General features: G+C 40.9%; 1 protein-coding gene across 1 annotated transcript in view; it reads right to left on the reverse strand.

Annotated features, from left to right (window-relative positions):
- col4a2 (collagen, type IV, alpha 2) overlaps window positions 1-20,421 on the reverse strand; it is a 60,573-nt gene that overhangs the window by 5,033 nt on the left and 35,119 nt on the right. The window contains exons 5-44 of the mRNA XM_054615680.1: window positions 14,714-14,848; window positions 14,577-14,621; window positions 14,354-14,470; window positions 14,179-14,247; window positions 13,997-14,032; window positions 13,825-13,878; window positions 13,599-13,634; window positions 13,423-13,464; window positions 12,300-12,371; window positions 12,119-12,163; window positions 11,956-12,003; window positions 11,828-11,863; window positions 11,689-11,733; window positions 11,155-11,212; window positions 10,499-10,612; window positions 9,571-9,720; window positions 9,360-9,431; window positions 9,030-9,181; window positions 8,864-8,936; window positions 8,609-8,715; window positions 8,292-8,475; window positions 7,810-7,854; window positions 7,463-7,537; window positions 7,271-7,369; window positions 6,920-7,141; window positions 6,591-6,752; window positions 6,331-6,501; window positions 6,034-6,177; window positions 5,801-5,926; window positions 5,524-5,705; window positions 4,643-4,706; window positions 4,485-4,559; window positions 4,282-4,389; window positions 4,065-4,172; window positions 3,895-3,966; window positions 3,172-3,297; window positions 2,895-3,011; window positions 1,935-2,096; window positions 618-716; window positions 367-513 (exon numbers count right to left, since the gene is read on the reverse strand). Of these exons, the coding sequence (XP_054471655.1) occupies window positions 367-513; window positions 618-716; window positions 1,935-2,096; window positions 2,895-3,011; window positions 3,172-3,297; window positions 3,895-3,966; window positions 4,065-4,172; window positions 4,282-4,389; window positions 4,485-4,559; window positions 4,643-4,706; window positions 5,524-5,705; window positions 5,801-5,926; window positions 6,034-6,177; window positions 6,331-6,501; window positions 6,591-6,752; window positions 6,920-7,141; window positions 7,271-7,369; window positions 7,463-7,537; window positions 7,810-7,854; window positions 8,292-8,475; window positions 8,609-8,715; window positions 8,864-8,936; window positions 9,030-9,181; window positions 9,360-9,431; window positions 9,571-9,720; window positions 10,499-10,612; window positions 11,155-11,212; window positions 11,689-11,733; window positions 11,828-11,863; window positions 11,956-12,003; window positions 12,119-12,163; window positions 12,300-12,371; window positions 13,423-13,464; window positions 13,599-13,634; window positions 13,825-13,878; window positions 13,997-14,032; window positions 14,179-14,247; window positions 14,354-14,470; window positions 14,577-14,621; window positions 14,714-14,848 (3,994 nt within the window). The remainder of the gene's footprint in view (window positions 1-366; window positions 514-617; window positions 717-1,934; window positions 2,097-2,894; window positions 3,012-3,171; window positions 3,298-3,894; window positions 3,967-4,064; window positions 4,173-4,281; window positions 4,390-4,484; window positions 4,560-4,642; window positions 4,707-5,523; window positions 5,706-5,800; window positions 5,927-6,033; window positions 6,178-6,330; window positions 6,502-6,590; window positions 6,753-6,919; window positions 7,142-7,270; window positions 7,370-7,462; window positions 7,538-7,809; window positions 7,855-8,291; window positions 8,476-8,608; window positions 8,716-8,863; window positions 8,937-9,029; window positions 9,182-9,359; window positions 9,432-9,570; window positions 9,721-10,498; window positions 10,613-11,154; window positions 11,213-11,688; window positions 11,734-11,827; window positions 11,864-11,955; window positions 12,004-12,118; window positions 12,164-12,299; window positions 12,372-13,422; window positions 13,465-13,598; window positions 13,635-13,824; window positions 13,879-13,996; window positions 14,033-14,178; window positions 14,248-14,353; window positions 14,471-14,576; window positions 14,622-14,713; window positions 14,849-20,421) is intronic.

The raw sequence follows: 20,421 nt of genomic DNA on the forward strand, positions 1-20,421 counted from the left end.
CAACAACACAATCAATAACATGGAGCTAATGCATGAGAACTGGGAGAAGAGGAAGAGGGAGTGAGGAAGTGTATGGATGACCCATAACCAGGTTACTATAGTTTATAATAAGGGATGAAAGTGATGATGAAACCATTTCATACAGAAAACGAGTGAGGATCTATCACATTAACCCCGCAGAGGTTCATATGAGACGTATAAAATGTTATTTCAAATTTCCATTGCTGTTCAACAAAAAAAACATGGGGTGCTGCCACACTGTCAGCACGCCACTTCCTGCCCCACTGATACATGTGTATGTTGCTGAGCCGGACATTTCACTTTGAGATGCTCAAGAACAAAAAAGGTTTAGTTAGAACCACTAACCTGCATCACCAGGGGGGCCCTGTGGCCCTGATTCCCCTCTGAACCCATTTGGTCCTTGGATCCCCTGTGGTCCTGCAGGGCCCCTCTCTCCTGGAATTCTGATGGGAACTGGAAGAGGACCTTGTTTTCCTGGAATCCCATGAAAACCTGCAGCACAGAACGATCACGTAATGACCAAGACATAAAACATAAAAGCACTCGTCTGGTAACGAGTGAGCAGTCTGTATGTTATATGAAAGCGCACAATTTACCTTGAAGTCCAGTGTTTCCTTTTGGACCACTTGGGCCTCTTTCGCCCTTCACACCAACAACACCAGGAACTCCCATTACTCCTTGCTCTCCTTTTATTCCTGTAGGGAAAAAGGATATCAACATTGTAGTACACAGATTTTAGCTGGTGATCCTATTTTCAAGCTGCAGACAGGTGCACAATATTACAGGCCTAGACATAATTATCAGTTGAATGCTAGTAAAGCATGTATTACTTCCATCATTGGCTCTTTTAAGGTACATTTGCTTTTTCTTGGTTTTCTTTGCAATATTAGAGTTCTGCAGGGATGATATATTTGTGTAGGCCAACATGGAAGTTACCCTTGACAAAAAGCTAATATTAATATATAAATTATAATGTTATGATATTTCCATTGGATTTGGGATTAATGCAGAATATAATCTCTGTGGCAAACAAACAATACTACACGTTTTGTCTGGCAAAATAATGTAAACTAAATGCAATCACCAGAAGTAAAAAGCTGAAGTAAGCCTACCAACAAACTACACCACGGCCATGACTTCATGAAACCACCACTAAGCTAAAGGTAGATTAGTGTTTGCCGTGATGACATTTTGTGGTCTCATTAAGCCACTTGTGAGCAACCGCCTTTTTTAAGACATTTAAAAGCTTCAAAATTCACGAGTGGGGTATTTACTAATATGTTTTATATGCAGAACTAAATTAAAATCTCTTGCTTATGTTAACTACAGACCTTAATCCAGGCATCTAACAAAAAACACATTCAAAAAAGCCACTGAATTGAGGTGAGGGAAACGAAGTGCTACAATGATGACTCAGGTTTTAGGACTTCTTGCAGCACACTATTTTTGGTATTTTAAGCATTCTGATATGTTTTGGTTATTTGACTGTTGAAATTGTAAAACTGTAAAAGGTATACTTTATTTTATTTTGTTTATCATATTTAACATACATGTGTATTTAAATATGTTTTATTGATATGATGATTTTATTAATATACTGCATTGAATGTTGTCTTGTTTGTCCTGCACTATAGTCTCACCAAGGCAAGATCCTAATAACGGTTGTTGTAAAGGCAATAATGATAACTCAACTGAATTGACAGCAATTAGTATAGTTCCAGTGTTAATATATTTGTTATTGATTTTTAGCTCCAATTAGAAATCATCATCATCATCATCATCATAATACTCATCAATGGCCTGACACAACAATGGAAGTTACAGATCTGCTACTGCAAACATTTCACTTGTTATTTGAACCGAAGCCACTGTTAAAGGTTTGTTCTTGAAAAGATCCAACCCTTCATGCTTACCTTTCTTCCCAGAAACACCATTTGGCCCCCTGTATCCAAAGGAACCTTGATCTCCTCTGAATCCTTTACTACCAGGGGCTCCCGGAAATCCCATAAATCCCTGTACACCCTTATCACCAGGGGGAGCATCCAAGCCAGGAAATCCATTGGCTCCAGGGAAACCTGAGAGACAAAGTTAATTAATAAAGGATTAATTAATAAAGTTAGTTTATAAGGCAGACATGAATTCCCCAGCATCAAAATACTGTATTAATTATCAGAAACATTTTACCATGTCATTTTTAATCAATAGTTTACTTGCAAAGATTTGTGGCAGACAGTGGTTCAGATTGCACAAAAAGTACTGCTGTGATGTTGGATGTTATAGGGCCTGTAATAATTGGAGATCCCACTGTTTTGATTGATTGAAAAACTTTTTTACACACAGATTAAAAAAAAAAAATCTTATCTTAAAAAATCTTAAAAAGTTGTAATATATCCCCATATCTACAATATTGCAACATATCTCGATATATATTCTAGATATAGTATTCTATAACTACTGTGAATTATATCAATATACAGTTCCTACTACTAATGTGAATACTACTACAGTTGCTGTTGCCATTGACAAAATTACAACTATCAACTATTACTCCTGCAAACCCCCACCCGGATTTTACCATTTCTCCAGGAATTGAACTGTCAACCCTCCAGCTACAAGCCTGCTTCTCTAACCTTAAGGCCACCTTATTTCAGATGCAGGTTTAAAAAATAGTGACAGTGGTGAAATAGTAAAATGATTATTCAATGAATATGTATTCTTGGTTTAAATCTCTAATTTGCTATTTGAGTAGTGAATAAATTAATAAGTGAGTGATTTCAGTCACAGTAATAGTATACCAAAAAGAGGAAAGTGGAGAAAGCTTTAGCTCTGTTTCTTTTAACAATGCTTTTTTCGGTCCCACTGTATGTTCTCACCTTGGTACCCTTTAGGTCCTGTAGAGCCAGGGTCACCTCTGTATCCTGGTCTGTCTGGTGTCCCATTTGGTCCTATGGTGCCGCGAAATCCTGGAAGTCCAGGTTGACCATGGTCACCTGAACAAATGAAACATGGGATTGTTTCAAGTCTTAAGATGGTGAAACCCAATCACAACATACGTTATGTGTTGCTGTGCATCACTGGTTCTTTTATTGAGAGCTCAGCAGGTTTCTTAGATGTGATAATAACATAGAAGAGTATGGAGTAACAGCTAACCTAGAGATCCCTGGAAGCCTTTCAAACCCGCTGTGCCAGGAACACCTGGCTGGTTGTTGCGGTCGCCGCCCTCTCCCTTTTCTCCTTTGCCTCCTGGTTCCCCTGCTCGTCCAGTGGTATCCAGACCTGATTAATATATGAACAGGAAACATTTGTTTTACGCCTCAGGTCTTTACCTAACATAAAAATTGACACATGGTTTCTACTGCAGTCGATGTAATGAGAAACTCAGAAACAAACATCGATTGACTTTACCAATTACAAAAGTGCTTACTCATTACTGAAAGCATGGTCAATAAAACAGATTATTAATGTCTAAATAAGCAACAATCAAAGTTAAAGAAACAAACTTAGATATTATTTCTTCAGAGTTTAACACTAAAAAAACATGCCACTACATTAGGACAGTATCGATGTGGTTTAATAAGATTTCATTGACAGCAACCAAACAAACCACCACCGCCAGCAACTGTTGTCAGATTCAAATGTTGCTAAATACTACTTGGTGCACAGAAGTATGTGACATCACCTTTTTCTAACAAAGCCCTGCCCCTTAGAGGAGAGAAATAACAAAAATGATATTGTTCATATTGGAGCCAATTGTTTATAGTAGCTGTCTGAGAAATACATGTTTTAAGGGTCTTTAAGCTTTACGTAAAATATACGAAAGCAGTATCTTGAAAAGAACACAGAGAGATTGTTTTTATGAATTGGGCTGAATACCTGGTGTTCCTGGGGAACCCTTTTGTCCTTTCAGTCCATGTAATCCATAAAGACCTTTCAGGCCAGGGAAACCTGCACACATTTGCATTAATCAGATGGAGGAACATGGTGGACAACAAGAGTGTAGTTTAAAGAGAAAGAAAGAGAAGACGCTGGTTTGGGTATGTTACCTTTGTTTCCTGGAAAACCAGGTAAACCAGGATGTCCATCTTTTCCAGGAGATCCAGTAAAGCCTTTTGGACCTTGGTTACCAGGTGTTCCCTTCTGCCCATCAGAGCCTGCAGAAAACAAAAACGTTGTTCACAAGATTGTGAACAAGTTGCACTGTAATTCTGCTACAATGCCCACTATACCATTAAATAAGGGACTTGAATGTGAGTCTCTTACCTGGGTACCCTCCTGTTCCTGGATCGCCTGGCTCTCCCCTTTTCCCTTCTATTCCATCAAAACCAGGTGAACCCCTGTCACCTGTTTGTCCAAATAATCCTTTCTGGCCTGTAAATCACCCACAAATGAGACTCTAATTGTTAACTGGTGCCGATCAACACCTGAAGAGAACAAACAAAAGCTGTATGAACTAATGTTTGTACCTGGTTCTCCTGGAAGACCATACTCTCCTCTCAATCCGGTGGTTCCTGGAAGGTCTATGCGCGGGCCTTTCTCACCTGTAATCAAAATTTTCATTACAAACACTTTATAATTAGTACCCAGATCTCCATCTGTCTGGAGTTTGAGTATCAGGTGGTACCTTTGAATCCCCTCCTTCCTATTTCTCCTGATGGTCCGTAGGCACCAGGACTTCCTTTACCTCCCTGGTAAACATATGAGCAATTGATTTATCAATAGATTATTTCATGTTTACATGAGATGTTGCAATCAAAGAAATGTATTGAACATTTATTTGTAGCTATAAAACATTAAACAAACAATGGCAGAGTGAAGGGATACTTTAGCAATTTCAGTATTTCATTTTCTTAAAGTAAGGGGACACGCAGAGACAGATTAAAAAAATAATATTCAAATTGAAGAGGTCAGGATATCTTGATTGTTAGCCCCAATCACTGTTTAAAACCTTTTATATATTGCAACTCATATTTTATTAGAACCTCACTGCCTGTTAAACACCTACTTAAACAGCATGTTTCTGGCTACCCAGCAAACATAAGTCCAGTAATTACTCGTTTTTAGCTCTGACTCACACTTCCTGAGGGAAATATCTATCTCTTTATCAGCTAACTTGTTAACTTTGTCTATCTGCCGTTTGGTTCTGGGAAGGTGGTGTGTGGTTTTTTAGAGCTTTTTTGCTAAAAATCAGCAGCCTGCTGCGGCTTTGAGAGTGAAGCAACAAAGTAACTCTGAGCGTTGTGAAACCGAAACAACAACCAAGAAAAACTGAGGGACACTGAGGAGTCGGCCATAATTCTCTGTGGGTTCATCACTACCAACGACCCCTTTCTTACAGAAGTAGTTATGTGTTTAAATATATTTATTTATAAAACTCCCTCAAGAGTTAGAGAAGACATTATACAACTGTTTATACAGGCTGAGTTTTATTCCTCTTGACGGGTAAACTAAGTGGCTATTTAATACATAATAATCAACTTGGACTAACAGTACGGCTCTGCTCACCTGGTTGCCTTGCATTCCCTCAAAACCAGTAATTCCTCGATTTCCAGTTAGGCCTGGCATTCCTTTTATACCCGACAACCCCTCCGCGCCCGGATCTCCAGGGTAGCCTTTCTTATTACTGGGGCCTCCAGGAAGACCATGAGTTCCCCCGTAGCCCGGCACACCAGGTAAACCCTTAGTACCTGTGGAACAGAGTAGGATGAGCGGGAGTGAGGCGTGAGAGGACAGAGGAGGTGAGAAAGGAAGGAATGACTGATGTCAGATTGTAGCTGCTCACCTCTTGGTCCGGTAAAACCTTGATTTCCATAATGTCCATGGTCGCCCTTGGCCCCCTTCATGTCAACAATCATCTGGGCGGGGATGTGAGGCTTCTCCCCGGATGGCCCTCTCAAACCACGATCACCTGGCAGATAGAGATGGTAAGTCAAAGAGTTAATGTGGTGGTCTCACACACACAACAAACCTAAGATCCATTGGGATCCCAAACATTTTATAACAGAACAGTCTCACCTTTCTCTCCACTTCGACCATGCACTCCTTTTAGGCCAAATTGACCCACAACTCCAGGTTCTCCACTGAACCCGCTGAAGCCCTTCGACCCTTGATTACCCCTGATCCCCTCAAAACCTGACATGCCGGGAGACCCTTTGTTTCCTGGGAGAGAGAGGAAACATCAGACGTCACAGAAGAAAAAAATCATGGACAAATCATATAGGCAACATAGATTTGATATTATTTTGATGTTTAATTTGATTTAATTAGATTACTGGATTGGATTTTTTTAAAGCAAATATCTGAGGAGCAAACCCTTTATTCCTAGAAGACCTGGACGTCCATCTGCACCAGTCTGTCCAGAGTCACCTGAAGGGCCAGGCTCTCCAACGTCACCATCATAACCGTGCTGCCCTGGGAAGCCTTTTAATCCTATTGGACCTGGAGGACCCGGGTCCCCTTCAGTTCCCCTCTCTCCAGTGAAACCTGGTGAGCAGGATGCCAGAAGGAACAATGACGTCAGACATGAACAAGAACATTTCTGAGAGAGAGAGTGTGTCGCTGTGCATGCTTACCTGGCTGTCCAGTACTCCCATGCGGCCCAGGTGGACCTTCTTGTCCAGAATCACCGGGGTAGCCGTACTTGCCTGCTGGCCCAGGTCTCCCCTCCTCCCCCTGCAGGCCTAGAGGGCCACTCTCACCCTTAAAACCGATCATACCAGGCATGCCGGCCCTTCCTGGAGGAACGGATGAATCAGAACTTTAGATAATTGCTTATTCTTCCAAATGATGCCACTAATACTGGAAATAAGGCCACAAGGCAAATAAAGTCTAAGAGATAGGAAGCTGAAATACACTGTTATGTGAGAATATAAGTTAATGACAGAGTGAGGACATTGCCAACCTGAATAGCCTAACGTCCCTGGATCACCGATCTGGCCTTTATTCCCTTGGATCCCAGCCAGCCCCGGGTCACCTTGGGGTCCTGGCGATGCTCCAAAGATCTCTCCATGAACACCCTTCTCACCTTGCGCCCCGTACCGGCCGTTTACACCGGGCGCACCAGGGATTCCTACGGAACCTTTGCTGCCAGGAACCCCCAAGGCTCCACGGGGGCCGGAAAAACCTGTATTGGAAGAACCATTAACGTTAATTAAAGAAAATGATCCGTACCAATCAAAGATCAGATGTCATACATGATGTCATACATGCTATCTAGCTAGTGCCCAGTAAGTAATTTCTTGTCACTTCTTACCTGGTGGTCCAGGATGGCCACCTGTGCCTTGATCTCCTGTTTCTCCTTTTTCTCCGATTGCTCCAAATGGACCCTGTGGTCCTTTTTGGCCCGGAGGACCTGTTGGGTCCCGAAATATAAACACGGCATCAAAAATGACTCAAAGCAGGAGCCCTGAAGTCAAAACTCAGCAATATTTTTTTGTTTTGTTACCTGGGAAACCTAATAGTCCACTGGGTCCTGGAGGTCCAGGCAGCCCAGGGGGTCCAGAAGCAGCATCGCAAGGACCTGAGAGTCAAATTTTTCTTTAGGGCAACATCATGGTTGTATTTAAAATTTTAAAACTGTTTATGTGGAAAGGACTATTTGGGTGCAAGTGATATTTGTCAGTTGCCCAGCGTGGAGTTTTTTTCACCACATGGATCCTTCATTACATTAGCTGGTATCTCCGTACACAAAATCTCATCGTCATGCCCAAAAGCCAAATAATCCCGAAGCAAAAGCACAACAGAGTTGTTACAAAGAGAGCAATAAGGTGAAAATGTTATTATACCAGCTACCTGTTACATCCACTTGTTCTCCATCTCTTGTTGGACTACAGCCTCCTTTCAGTTGCAAATGAGAGAGAATGTAAGAGAGAGAGAGAGAGAGAGAGACAGAGAGAGAGAGAGAGAGACAGAGAGAGAGAGAGAGAGGCATTCGAAACAGGAGTTACTCAAAAGCATAAGCATTACTCCAAACAAGCGTCGCTGCAGCTTGTTTGACGGATGCAGCACCTGCATCAAGGTCAAATCAAAAGGCAAAGAATGAAAAGTAAATAAAATGGAAAAATATACTCGTCATGCTTCCTCCTTTTTTTAATCACAAGCTATTAATGTTCATTCCCATTTCACTGCTTTTGCATATTAAGAGAGGTAAAATGAAATACTTAGTACAGTAAAAAACTGGTCAAATTCTTGTAAAGACAGTAAAGGAGAAATATGCATCATCAAATTGAGGTTGAAGTAAAAATGACAGAAGGAGGCAGTCAGCCACCCCTCACCTGGGCTGCCAGTTGTTCCTGGAACTCCATCATAGCCCGCCAGGCCGTCGTCACCAGGTGAACCCCGTTGGCCTTTGATCCCTCCAAGGACTGCACCTTCTGTCCCAGTAAGCCCGGGTGCACCAGGTCGACCAGGCTGACCTGGGTAACCTTTGTCTCCCACTTCTCCTACGGGACCTTCTCCCTGTTGACATCAATCAGCATCATTACACCGTAGGATACAGTTCATTTGTCATTGGGGGAAATGAGTAAAAAGAGACAATGTCACATTCATTTAAATGCAAATATGAAACTGTCAATATGCCTGGTGGACTTACTGGAAAACCTCGGGTGCCAGGGATACCAGGTAAACCATTTCGGCCTTGAGCACCCAACGCTCCCGGCTCACCGTCTGGCCCGTGATCCCCTGGTTCTCCAGGATATCCTGTAACACACACACACACACATGCATAGACATACGCATACAATCAGTACAGCATGCACACACACAGTAGCGGGATCACTCTCTGTTTTCTGGACCTCTTGTACACAGGTGCTGATCTAAAATATGAAAAAAAACAGATAAACTGCACCTTTCTGTGTAGGCACAATCAAGTCCCCTTTTTGACCCTTTGGACCCGGCAGACCGCTGACCCCAAGAGATCCCTGTGGGACAACACAGAGAAGTGTGAGGAAACAGAGAAGGGCTTAAAATGAACGACGTAAAAGAAAGAATGGATAAGGCTCCTTTATTCTTACAGGAAATCCGTCGTCTCCTTGGGGACCTGGACCGCCTGAATCACCCTCCAGACCAAACTCTCCAGTCATCCCAGCATCACCGCGATCACCAGCAGGGCCAAGTGACCCCGGTGGAGAGTTTACCACAGTGCATTCACACAGCCCGTGATCACCTAGATGTACACACCATTGCACTCACAGGTCAGAAACATGGAGTGTTACGGAGTATATTAATATTAATTTATCAGATTCTTTTACTCAGGGAGAAATTAAATGGACAAATCTCTGTGTTGTTCATTAAAAAAACATCATAACAATCCTCCTTTGCATGAAAAAGGATAACTACAGCACCTTTCCCTCCTTTAAAGCCTGCATTGCCGGGCCTTCCTCTTCCACCAGGACCCCCTTTGAAGAACTCAGCCCCTAGCGACAAATAGAGACAAATAGAATTACAGTTAAGGTATCGATTAGTAAGAATAGTAACATTCGCTCACTCACTCACTCACTCACTCACTCACTCACTCACTCACTCACTCACTCACTCACTCACTCACTCACTCACATGTTCCTTTGGGTCCTCGAGGGCCAGTGTCCCCCGGGCGCCCGCTGATGCCTGGTGCTCCTGCTATGTCAGCAGGATGTCCTGGTTCCCCTTGTTGGCCCTTATCTCCTGGCTCCCCCTTTAGACCAAATGGCCCTATGAAATCCCAAACTGACAGATACAAAAGGAAATTAAAATGAACATGTATGTTACACTCCTCTGCTCAGTTGATCAAAGGTTTTACTTGTCTTGATAAGTAGTGTTGTGATTGTTTCCTTTGCTTCTAATGCAGACACGACTTTTGTAAAGTCACAAATGGAAATATAAAGACTAATTGATGGTTTGTATAAAATGAATCTGAACTAAACCTCATGTACCTTGATGTCTGAAATCTATCTGAGGTTTCGACTGAAATCTTCTACTAGAATCTTGATTCTTTTTTAAGATCCACTTCACACATGCCTTATAGCCTCTTCTCCCTCTGTGTGAACCATATGCCTTAGTTTAACTCTTATGTGTGTTTATTCTGTCCACCTACCAGGCCTTTGTGGTACTGAGGATGTTTTTGGGTTGAAGTCCACTTTGCACTGAACTATTTTACATATGCCACTAAATAAAATGTATTATGTATCTTATATCATATTCAGATTTTTATACTGTATTTACAAATCTTATTCCATGTCTGTCTGCCTGGAAGAGGGCTCCCTCATGTTTATTCCTTATCTTGATGTTTAAAAAAAACATCAAGAGTTTTGACTTCTTATCTGAGGCATGATTCTAAAGATAGATGATGTCATATGTTGTACAGACTGACAAGTTTGTGATTTAGGGATGTATATATAAATTAAATTGACGTCAGACTTTAACCATTCAACCAGCAAGTGTTATTTAGGCTTTACTTGTATGTTGTATGTGGATCAATCTCTTGTCATAGCTGTGGTTTACAGACCTTGTTGCTGTGATTCAGAGGCGGGGCGTCCCGGGGGCCCATGGAAGCCTTGGTCTCCAACTGGGCCCCTCTCTCCCTGCGGACCCTGCTCACCAGCAGGACTGGAAGGACCAGCTTAACAAAGTAAAAGCATAATTAAAAAAACCCATTAATTAGCATCTTATGCTCATAGATGACACTGCTTGTAATTGCTCTAACCCATTAGTAAGTAGCTGTAACACATTATACATGAAGGGTTATACAAATGTCTCTCCAGTTTGAATACTGTAATAATAATAATATAGATTGTTCTATTTGTTTAATAACTCTTGAATACAAACAAATTATATTGTCTTTTTCTACTTTGAGAAATCATTTGAAGACATATTTCCCAAAGTTATCACAAGGGTTCATTACCACATTTGTTTTTCACCAATATGACACAGACTCCTTAAAGTAGCCACAACCTCAACCTAGAACACTTCTGTTTTAGAGCAGTCTGTTAAAGTTCAGTAATGTCATTAGTTTCCCCACAGAGTTTCACTTTATGTCAGAAACTATTTTTCTCAGATGGCATGTTAGCATGTGTCAGGCAGTGGGTTTCAGCTTCAAACTTTTTCTCCTTTTTTTTCTCTTGGCTGATTATTTGACGCTTTCTCTGGCATAAATGAATTTACCTGCTGAGGGCCAAAGGGATCCGGATGGTATCAATTCTCCAGGGTCACCTCTGACTCCCTGAAAATCAACTTATTGTCAGTCTTTCAGTCTTATGAGGCTGTAGTTTCACTTGTCATTTTAAAAAATGAAATCACATGCTTGATGTGCACACATGGCTTGGAAATGTATGTGACACAAATCCTGTTGTTCTTTTATGTGTCTGTCTTATCTCTTGTTTTCCTTTTAATTTCTGAACCTTGTGGCTGGATTAACACCCGCGAGGTTCAAATAAGATTTTAAAAATCTGATAATAATGTGAGCAAAATGTTGTTAAGATAAAATAAGATAATCCTTTATTAGTCCCACAGCAGGGACATTTGTTGATCATTTTTTAAAGAATGAAGGCGCATAATAGCATGTTAATTATGCCATTTCCCCAAGATTATTGACCATAAAACACCCTATGTTGAACCGCCCATTCAGATTAGGCTCCGGTGTAGGGATGCATAGATTCATAATCCCAGATCAGGGAACACAATCGAGTGCATTCTCACCTTATAACCATCTCTGCCTTTTGGTCCTTGTTCGCCTATATCCCCCTGAAAGACAGTTGTCATCACTAAATGACAAAATCACATTTCATTTGGTAACACAATAATGTTGCAACACCTCTCATTTTTCACACATGCATACCCTAGGTCCAGCACGCCCATCTGCACCAGGGAAACCCTAGAACGGCATAAACAGCACACAATATTGATTTAACACACAGATAAAGGACAGTTTGTTGCTGAAATGCATAGGATTGTGCCTGAGCTCACCCGTGATCCAGGGAATCCTTTCACACCAGTTTCTCCTCTGTTGTCAGCCTGAAATAAACCCAACAAAAGAAAAGATGAGTGGAGGGACTGACATGCTCAGACGTTAATGTTAAAGTGTGTCTATGTACATATATATTTGTAGGATCGCTCATGAGTCACACACCGGATCTCCTAATGCTCCTTTCAGACCTTTCTCTCCACTAGGTCCCTAAAATAAAGAAAGAGGAGGATATTATTGGAGTTTGTATCAGTGTCCGTACTCATATTTATAAATCAGATGTCAGATACCATCAACATTACAGCACGTTAATGAATACAGATGACAATTTCGAACATGTACAGACCAAGGGTCCGTAGGGGGGCTGAACTAGCTGATGAGTAGCGTTTCCTGGAAGCCCCGGTGGTCCGATGTCCCCCTGTGGTGGAAGTAAGAAATGCAAAAAAAGTTATTAAAATACTCAATTATATGTAAAAGACCTGCAATCAAAATACAACTGTGAAAGAACAGAAGTGCAGCAGCAAAATGTACTTAAAATATTTAAGAAAAAATACTCGTTAAAGCAGAAAAAACAACTCAGATAACTTTGACAAGGGGCTCCAACTATATTTGTTCTTATTTGTAACAAGCAGACATTAAAATGAATCTCTGATTTTATCTTTAATATTGAATCATAATCTATGAGTTAATCATATCATACAAATCTTAATCGGAAAAAGACTGAGGAGTAAAAAGGGCATTTTTGCAGAAGTAGCCAGTGTTGGAGAAAGGTACATTGAAAGAATACCTTTGTTTGCTACCAATTACTTTACACTGTATTGACCATTTATGGTTGAATGTGGGCAAATAGAAGGCGGGATGTGAGGCTGAACCAACTGTGCACATTTACATTTAAGTTGATTTGGGATTTATTAAGGAAACTGCAAACTGCAGGAGTACGCAAGGTTTTATAAATCAGAATATTTTTTGCCGTATACACATTTCCTCTGAACGTACACAAACATTTAGTGTGGATCTACGCACTGTTTTATAAATGAAGTTTCAGTAGTGAACTACACAAAAGTAGCCAACAAAGTAATTTACCTACTCGAATCACTATGGAAATATGAATGTAGTTAAACAAACAGCAAGCTACTGCACAATGTAGTTAAACTAGTAGTTTAATTACATGTAGTTCACCACAACATTGGAAGTGGCATTAAATTAAAATACTCAAATAAAGTATAGTGATCCCAAAAACTGCACTTAAGCATAGAAGTTAATTAAATGTAGTTAAATCATTGCATGGGAAAGTACAGATGAAGAGCTCAATCTGAGGGGGATCAGATGACTTGTGGCCTAAATTAATTCAGGATTTTTTCTGCAGCAACAGCAAACCATTTTGTTGTCATGGCATTTGCTTTACAGCAATGCATTCGGACTTGACTAATAAATACAAAGCAATGAATATGACAAACGTGGTCACTCACTTGGTCTCCCCTGAGTCCCTTCAGCACTTTGGTCATAGCGCCCTGCACAGAAAAATAACAAACAACAATTGAAGCTGCATTCCTAAAGTGAAGTTCCTGTTTGATAACATTCGATGCAGTTTTCATACATCACATTTCTGTTACATTACATTAAATATATATAATTTATGCCTTACCTTTGGTCCACGGGGACCAGGAGGCCCTGTGGGACCCTAGAAAAAGACACAAACAGGACCTAGTAAGCACTTTTCATCATAATACATGGACTTTTGCAAGCTAAAATTAAAATGCACTCAAACACACACACGCACACACACACACACACACACACACACACACACACACACACACACACACACACACACACACACACACACACACACACACACACAACACACAAACCTTTGGTCCTGGTAAGCCTCTGGTTCCCTGCCATCCTGGGTTTCCTGAAGGCCCCTGACAAAAAGACAGTAGAAGGGTCAGAATTTTTTGTTGTGTCAAAATGATATGTAACAACCATTGTCTGGTCATGTCTCAATTCAAAGCATTGCATAATTTGAATAATGTGCATTACAAATATTCCGTTGACTCCTGGTGTGCCTGGATCTCCCTGTGGAGAGATGGTCAGAGATTCATGAGGTTAATGAGATAGATATATTTTTTGTTACAGCAATATTAAGTTGCTTATGTCAATTATTGAAGCCAGGAGTTCTTCAGAACAAAAGCCAGGAGTTGGTGTTCTCTCCTCTTCCTCACCCTAAAGCGCTGCATGTACACGCTCAGCTCCAGAGAGTCTCCCTTCTGCCCCTTCCAACCTGGTTGTCCCTGAGGGATGAAAACAAAATACGGTCATTAATGGTCGCTTAGAGGAAATCAAACACTATGTTACAATATTATATAAATCACTATCCAAGTGTGGAGTTGCACTTACGGGAAAACCAGGTGAGCCATTATAGCCGGGTTGCCCCATCGACCCTGAATCTCCGTGTGTCCCGTTACAGCCGTCTGCTCCTGGCTTCCCCCTGGGTCCAGCTTGTCCTGGGTGGCCCTGCAGAACGAACGTCAATTAAGAGCAGAACAGTCCGAACACATTGCAACCAGAATAAATACAGTGAGATGCTCTGGCATAAATTCAGACTGATGGATAGACTTACAGGAATGCCATCGTTTCCAGAAAACCCAGGAACGCCGGTCATTCCCTGCGGAGCGATAAGAACCCCAAATTAAATAAGAGTACAAACAAGACCGTTGTGACTTTTAACAATTAGATTTAAAAGAGAACGATATTTACCACATTGCCTTTAGGACCTATGATGCCACTGCGGCCATGGTCACCTTTCTGCCCCCTTGTACCTTCGATCCCATGATCACCTGGTCTCCCCGAAGGCCCCTGGGGGCCCTGAGGACCAAGAAGCCCAGGTTGACCCTGAGATTGGAGAGGTAGGAAAAAACATTATTATCTCAAGGATGCAATACACCAAATAACCTTTGCAATTCATTCAAATAAATTATCCATTGATCTCCATTCATCAATGATGCCATTAGTATTAGGAGTTTAACAAAAGTTAGGTTTACGTTGGTGATGTATGGGGTTACAAAAAAAAGCAAGACTACCTCTTAAAAATAGAGAAGAGAAGATTTGAAAAGTGTCCAAAGAATCACATCCATGCAACAAGAAGTAAGACAAAACATCAGTTACATTTATTTCTTACATTTTTAGGCTAATTCCCTCCCCATCTCTAAATTTCTGCTTGTACTTTCTAATTACTTCACAAGGGGGAGACAAACACCTTTTCTGTTTCTAGTTAAATCCTCTCCTTTAGTGCTGCAGACTCCCTACCCCCATCTAGTGGTCAAACAGTGTAAATGTGCCTGACAGCTGAAAAAAAGACTCAGGTATATAAAATTCCACAAAGCAATGCAACTAAACACATAAATGTCACCAAAGAGAATCATCTCAAGTATTCATTTTTAAGTCACATAACTCTTTTTCTTTCCATTTTGTTATGAACAAAATGAGCAAACACACATGACTTCCTTTACTCTTGTTTTAGATATTGTTGTTTTTAGGATCAGCTTGGATAGCGCTTACAGATAAACCTGCATGCTGAATTTATTTTCCCTTTTTTTGTTACAGCTGAAAGATCATTTAAGTGCCCAAAACAGACATGTTATTCCAAGACATGCCACATAGAGCAGTGAAAAGATTAAGTTAAAGAAGATAAATGAAACCATTGGCCAAGCAAATGGCAGTTTAAAGAGGACTTTGATTGCTGACTGTTTAAAACTACAGACAGCCCCCTAATCTGCAAGCTAAATATACCAATTTGATTATGATACTTAGAGTGTTGAAAGAGAGAAGACAGGGACGCAGATAGGAAGCAGGAAAAATATGAGTCTGGCTGCGGTGGAAGTATGTTTCTGTTCTCCAAACCATACCTCATTTTAAAAAATATTTTTATTTCCTAATAGAGAGATTTGTGAGGTGTCTGCAGACTGGGCAGTAAAGCATGTGTCCTCTATTCACCTACGTCACTAGAATTGCTTCTGCATGGTTGACAAAGAGAACAGCGAATAGAAACAAACACACTCCAGGAAAGTGTAATGAATATTGAGGAGGTTGTCAGTGCAGTTGGGGTGTGTGTGACAACAATGAGCTTCAACCAAAAAAATCAGGTCAAACAGGTGCCTCAAACACAGACACATACAGTGTTTTGGGTATCATTTAGATCTCCGGGGGACTGGACACGACCAGGGGAAATGCTCAAAGGGTGCTGAAATTGTACATGGGTTGGTTGGGTGGAAACAGAATAATATAATAGACGCTTTTACAAGTGTTGAAGGCGAAGATACTATGGGAATTGGGCGTGTTTGCATGGTTTCGGAGTTAAGGGGGTCAGTAAGTGATGAACTCTGAGGTTTGGGGACCCGACAGTGTTCCCGTGAGAACCAACAAACGGAGTGATGTTGTTTTTCCCCAGACAGAAATGCTCAGCGCCTTGTTAAAAGAAGTTAAAGCCAAGGGTCTCCAAGGAATTAATAAAACAGCATGAAACCTAAACAGTGTCAGACAACAATTCAAACAAGCTCACAGACAAATCAGATGCAGATAGTGAGAGAAAAAGCCTCAACTGAACTCATTGCTAGCTGTGTGTGCAGTGCATGCAGCCCGGGTGTGTGCGTGTGGTGGTCAGAGCTTTGTCCATGGGTGGCTTTTTGAAACAAGAGGTGTGTGTTTTGTCTTCAGTCTCGGCACTGCAGCTGTTGCTTAAAGAGCAGACAACAGTCCTGTCAAAACAACTCAAACCTCACCTAAATAATAGTCGGTGTGTGAAGCAGTGTGTGCTGTGAATTTGTAGATCATTTTACAGATGAGAACTGCTAAAGGACTGGACTGATTAGTCAGTCATGATATGTTAACATTAATATAACTTCCATAATTGGCGGTGGTACCAGAGCTTTCAGCACTACCGAGTTCTTATAGAAAATAATTTAAAACAACATAGTCAGAATGAGTAATTTGCACTTGCTTGCCAAGATTATAGATGTCATTTAAAGCTAGGGTTGGTAATCTTGAGAATCTAGCAAGGGTACCATAGTTTTAAAAAATTATCCATCCGAAAAACCACAGTCGAGTGTTTCCAACTCTTTGCCAGTGAAAGTAGCTATAAGCTCCAAAAGTTGCTAAATCCAGCAAGAACTAGCCAAGTCGGCAACACTGACAGCCCGTCTCAAAGCCACTCCCCAAAAATGATCATTATGAGCGTAAACAATGAACATGGCTACTGTTAGTACTCAGAACTGACAACCTATCAGCTTGTGGAAGACTACGGTGTTGAGCAATGAGGGAACTGGCAGAATGTGAGCAGGCAGGCAGGTAGCCTGTCATTATATCTGGTGCTGAGTGAAATTATTGGACCGGGTTATTACAGTCCTACAACAGCCACAGATATCAGATTGTTTAAAAAAATGTTTTGTCAGAGCACTGGATTCATTAATTCAAAAGATTACAATTCCTAGAATCAAATTTCAGATATGGAAATAAACACATTTGTTTCCTTTGCTATGAAATTTCCTGTTCTTTATTGTGTTATGGTGAAAAATAGACCCTCAGGCACATGAGGTTAGTTGAACTTCAACAATACACACTTCTAGCTGTAAATTATTCATCCTAATAAAGAGGAAATAAATCTAAATCAAGCCATTTTCTGAAGACAAATGGTTCTGTCAAAGTAATAAATGGCTATTATTCACATAGAGAGAGAAGTAAAACATAATGACAGCAGGGAGAGTGGAGTGAGACATATTTCATGTGCATGTTTGGGTGTGTGTGTGTGTGTGTGTGTGTGTGTGTGTGTGTGTGTGTGTATAGGCATGTAAGTGCATAAGAGATCTTTGTCTGAAGCACTTTGATGGTACACTATGTGCTCTGGCCTTTATCTTTCTGCATGGTTTAACAGCGAGCTGATCAACACCAGTCTCCTTTCATAGCTGATAACGGGGGAGTTGTTTTTAAATGCATACTTGTGTGCGTGTGTTTGTGTGTGTGTGTGTGTGTGTGTATGTATGTGTGTGTACTTGCAACACAAACAGCTTAATTTGCAGCAATCTACTGTTAACGCTTAAAATTAAAAGGTACAGCTGGAAAATGTATAGCTAGTCCTGAAAGCACTTTTTTCACAGATATACCTTCACAACATTGGTTCCATCATTAAAGACAGAATGAGAAAGATTTTCCTAAAAAACAATGTATAAAAAGATAATCCCCCTCAATCATTAGGTGGTGTGAGGCTGCCCTCTGCCTGGCTTTTCTTATTTTGCTGTGTTCTGGACGTTTCTGGGCGTCAATCTATATGAAAACGTAGCTACCAGGTGCCAGATTTTAGGTACACATCCAATAGGAAACTTCAAATAATGTTGGACACTGTGCGGAGAGAAGGCAAACATAGCCAGGTGAAAGGACCAGCGGACAAAGCTCAATCCAAAACCAGAGTGAATCTGAGGCCTTCGCCCATTGGTGAGCACCTTAACCCTAACTGCAGTCAGGGCCGTGTGATTCTGGTGTCATTGAGGAGGAGGGGCCAATCTTGTAAATTGTGTTTACAAACCAAAACTGATATTGGGTGGGAAGCCAGTGAGGGATCATGATCGTATCCCTCAGCAATTGCTCTGGCTAGTCTGTTGTGTGTTCAGGTCAAGAGTGGAAGCAAGAAAGTGGCGTAACTGACCATTCCTCTTTGAAAAGAGAAAATACTCCCTGACCAGAAGAATTTCGAATTTATGGCTGAGCTGTAAAAGTATAAATACTACGATACCTATTTTGAACCCTTGAGTATGTCTTAATCAAGCAGACCCTGTTTTATACAGCAGCCTACTGTATTGTTCCATTAGCACGGGTGTTCATCATTTCCCTTCTCCTCTATTGTTTCCTGAGCTAAATCTCTCTCCAGTCCTCCCCGCTCTATAATTACCAGTGCTCCACAGCTTCACTTCCTTCATACCTCCATACTCCCCGTTCTTATCTGCTCCACTACTTCCACCCAGCGTTTCCTCCCATCCTCTCTCCAATCTCTTGAGTGCTCTCACCTCCCTTTGCATTTCTTCTTAGCCTGCTTTTTTTCTGCCTGTATTCTTTCGCTTACCGAGATGATGAAAAAACAGCATTGGGGGGGAGAGGCATACAATTTCATCTAGATTCTAAAAAAACAATAATGATACAGCAGGGTGTGGATGAACATATTGTAGAAACTCCAAGACTGGTTAAAAAAATAAGAAAGATAAGGCATTCTTTAACAGCGTAGTGTAGTAAACGTCTGAACCTGTGGAGACAGAGACCCTGAAATCTCTCAGAGTTTCTCTGTCTTTGAAGGCCGGTCATGACTACGAGATCATGAAGCTCGGGAGACACGTGCTGCCCTCTGGCTTCTCTCTGTAACTGTAGCTCCTTGTATTTTTCTGTCACAGTCGGCACATGTCAATCCCCCAGCCTTATGTCTTGTGAGCTTCATAATGGGATACAACGAGCCATCAATTAGCAGTCAAGCCTACTGAGGTCACAGTGGGAATTAGAAGGAATCAAGGCAGGCAGAGAGTAGACAAATATCTCGATGAGTTTTAAGGAAGTACTTTAGATAGTTAAGTCAAGTCAGTTTCATCAGTCTGCATATGAAATCTTCTGTCCTCAATATGAAAGGAAAAATACAACAAATAGAGTACCAGCTTCTCAGTTTTGAGGATTTTTTGCTTTATTTTTTATTATGTCATAGTAAATTTGTCATTTTATTGTAACAGGGATTTTCCGGATTTATTTTAAGAGAAAATAATTTCACAAAGCGTCTTTATCCTATTAAGGGTTATACAGCATAAAATTGCAATTATATTTTAAACCATGAAAGCAAGCCTCCACTGTGGGTGTGTGTGTTAATATGACGGGGTTAGGATGGACCTAGATGCAGTATGGCCTTAAGCTCTTAGCAGTGAAACATGCTCCAGATTCCAGCCACTGATGTTGTAAGAAGTTGAGCACTTTAGATGTTAACTTAATTTTTACACTGTTGATTATACAGCCCTGGAATTTCAATGGTTGTTTGGGATGTATTTCATGGTTCGAATGATAGCCAGTGATAGTTACTTCCCTTTATAAGATACATTAAAGGTCTCAGCGTTAGACAAACAGGCACACTGCTGTTTTGGGCTAAAATAATAACACTTCCTACAGTCAGATTAATAAATTAGAGAGACTAAAAGACAGTCTGACAGACAGGTGAACTAGAAGTGTGTGTCAGGAGGAAATAACAACAGACTGAAATAACATGATTAAACCACACAGGGAAGTAGGAATCAACTGCATCTCACTATACAGGAAGGAATCTCTGTCTTTCTGTCTGTCTGTCTGTCTGTTTATGTATATATGTCGGTATGTCCTCTGCAAATCTCGAGAACTATCTATCTGATCTACTTCACACTGGGCGGCTGTATTGTTGAATTTGGTTCAACTTG

This window comes from Anoplopoma fimbria, chromosome 16 (genome assembly GCF_027596085.1).
Source record: "Anoplopoma fimbria isolate UVic2021 breed Golden Eagle Sablefish chromosome 16, Afim_UVic_2022, whole genome shotgun sequence".
Taxonomy (NCBI): Eukaryota; Metazoa; Chordata; class Actinopteri; order Perciformes; family Anoplopomatidae; genus Anoplopoma; species Anoplopoma fimbria.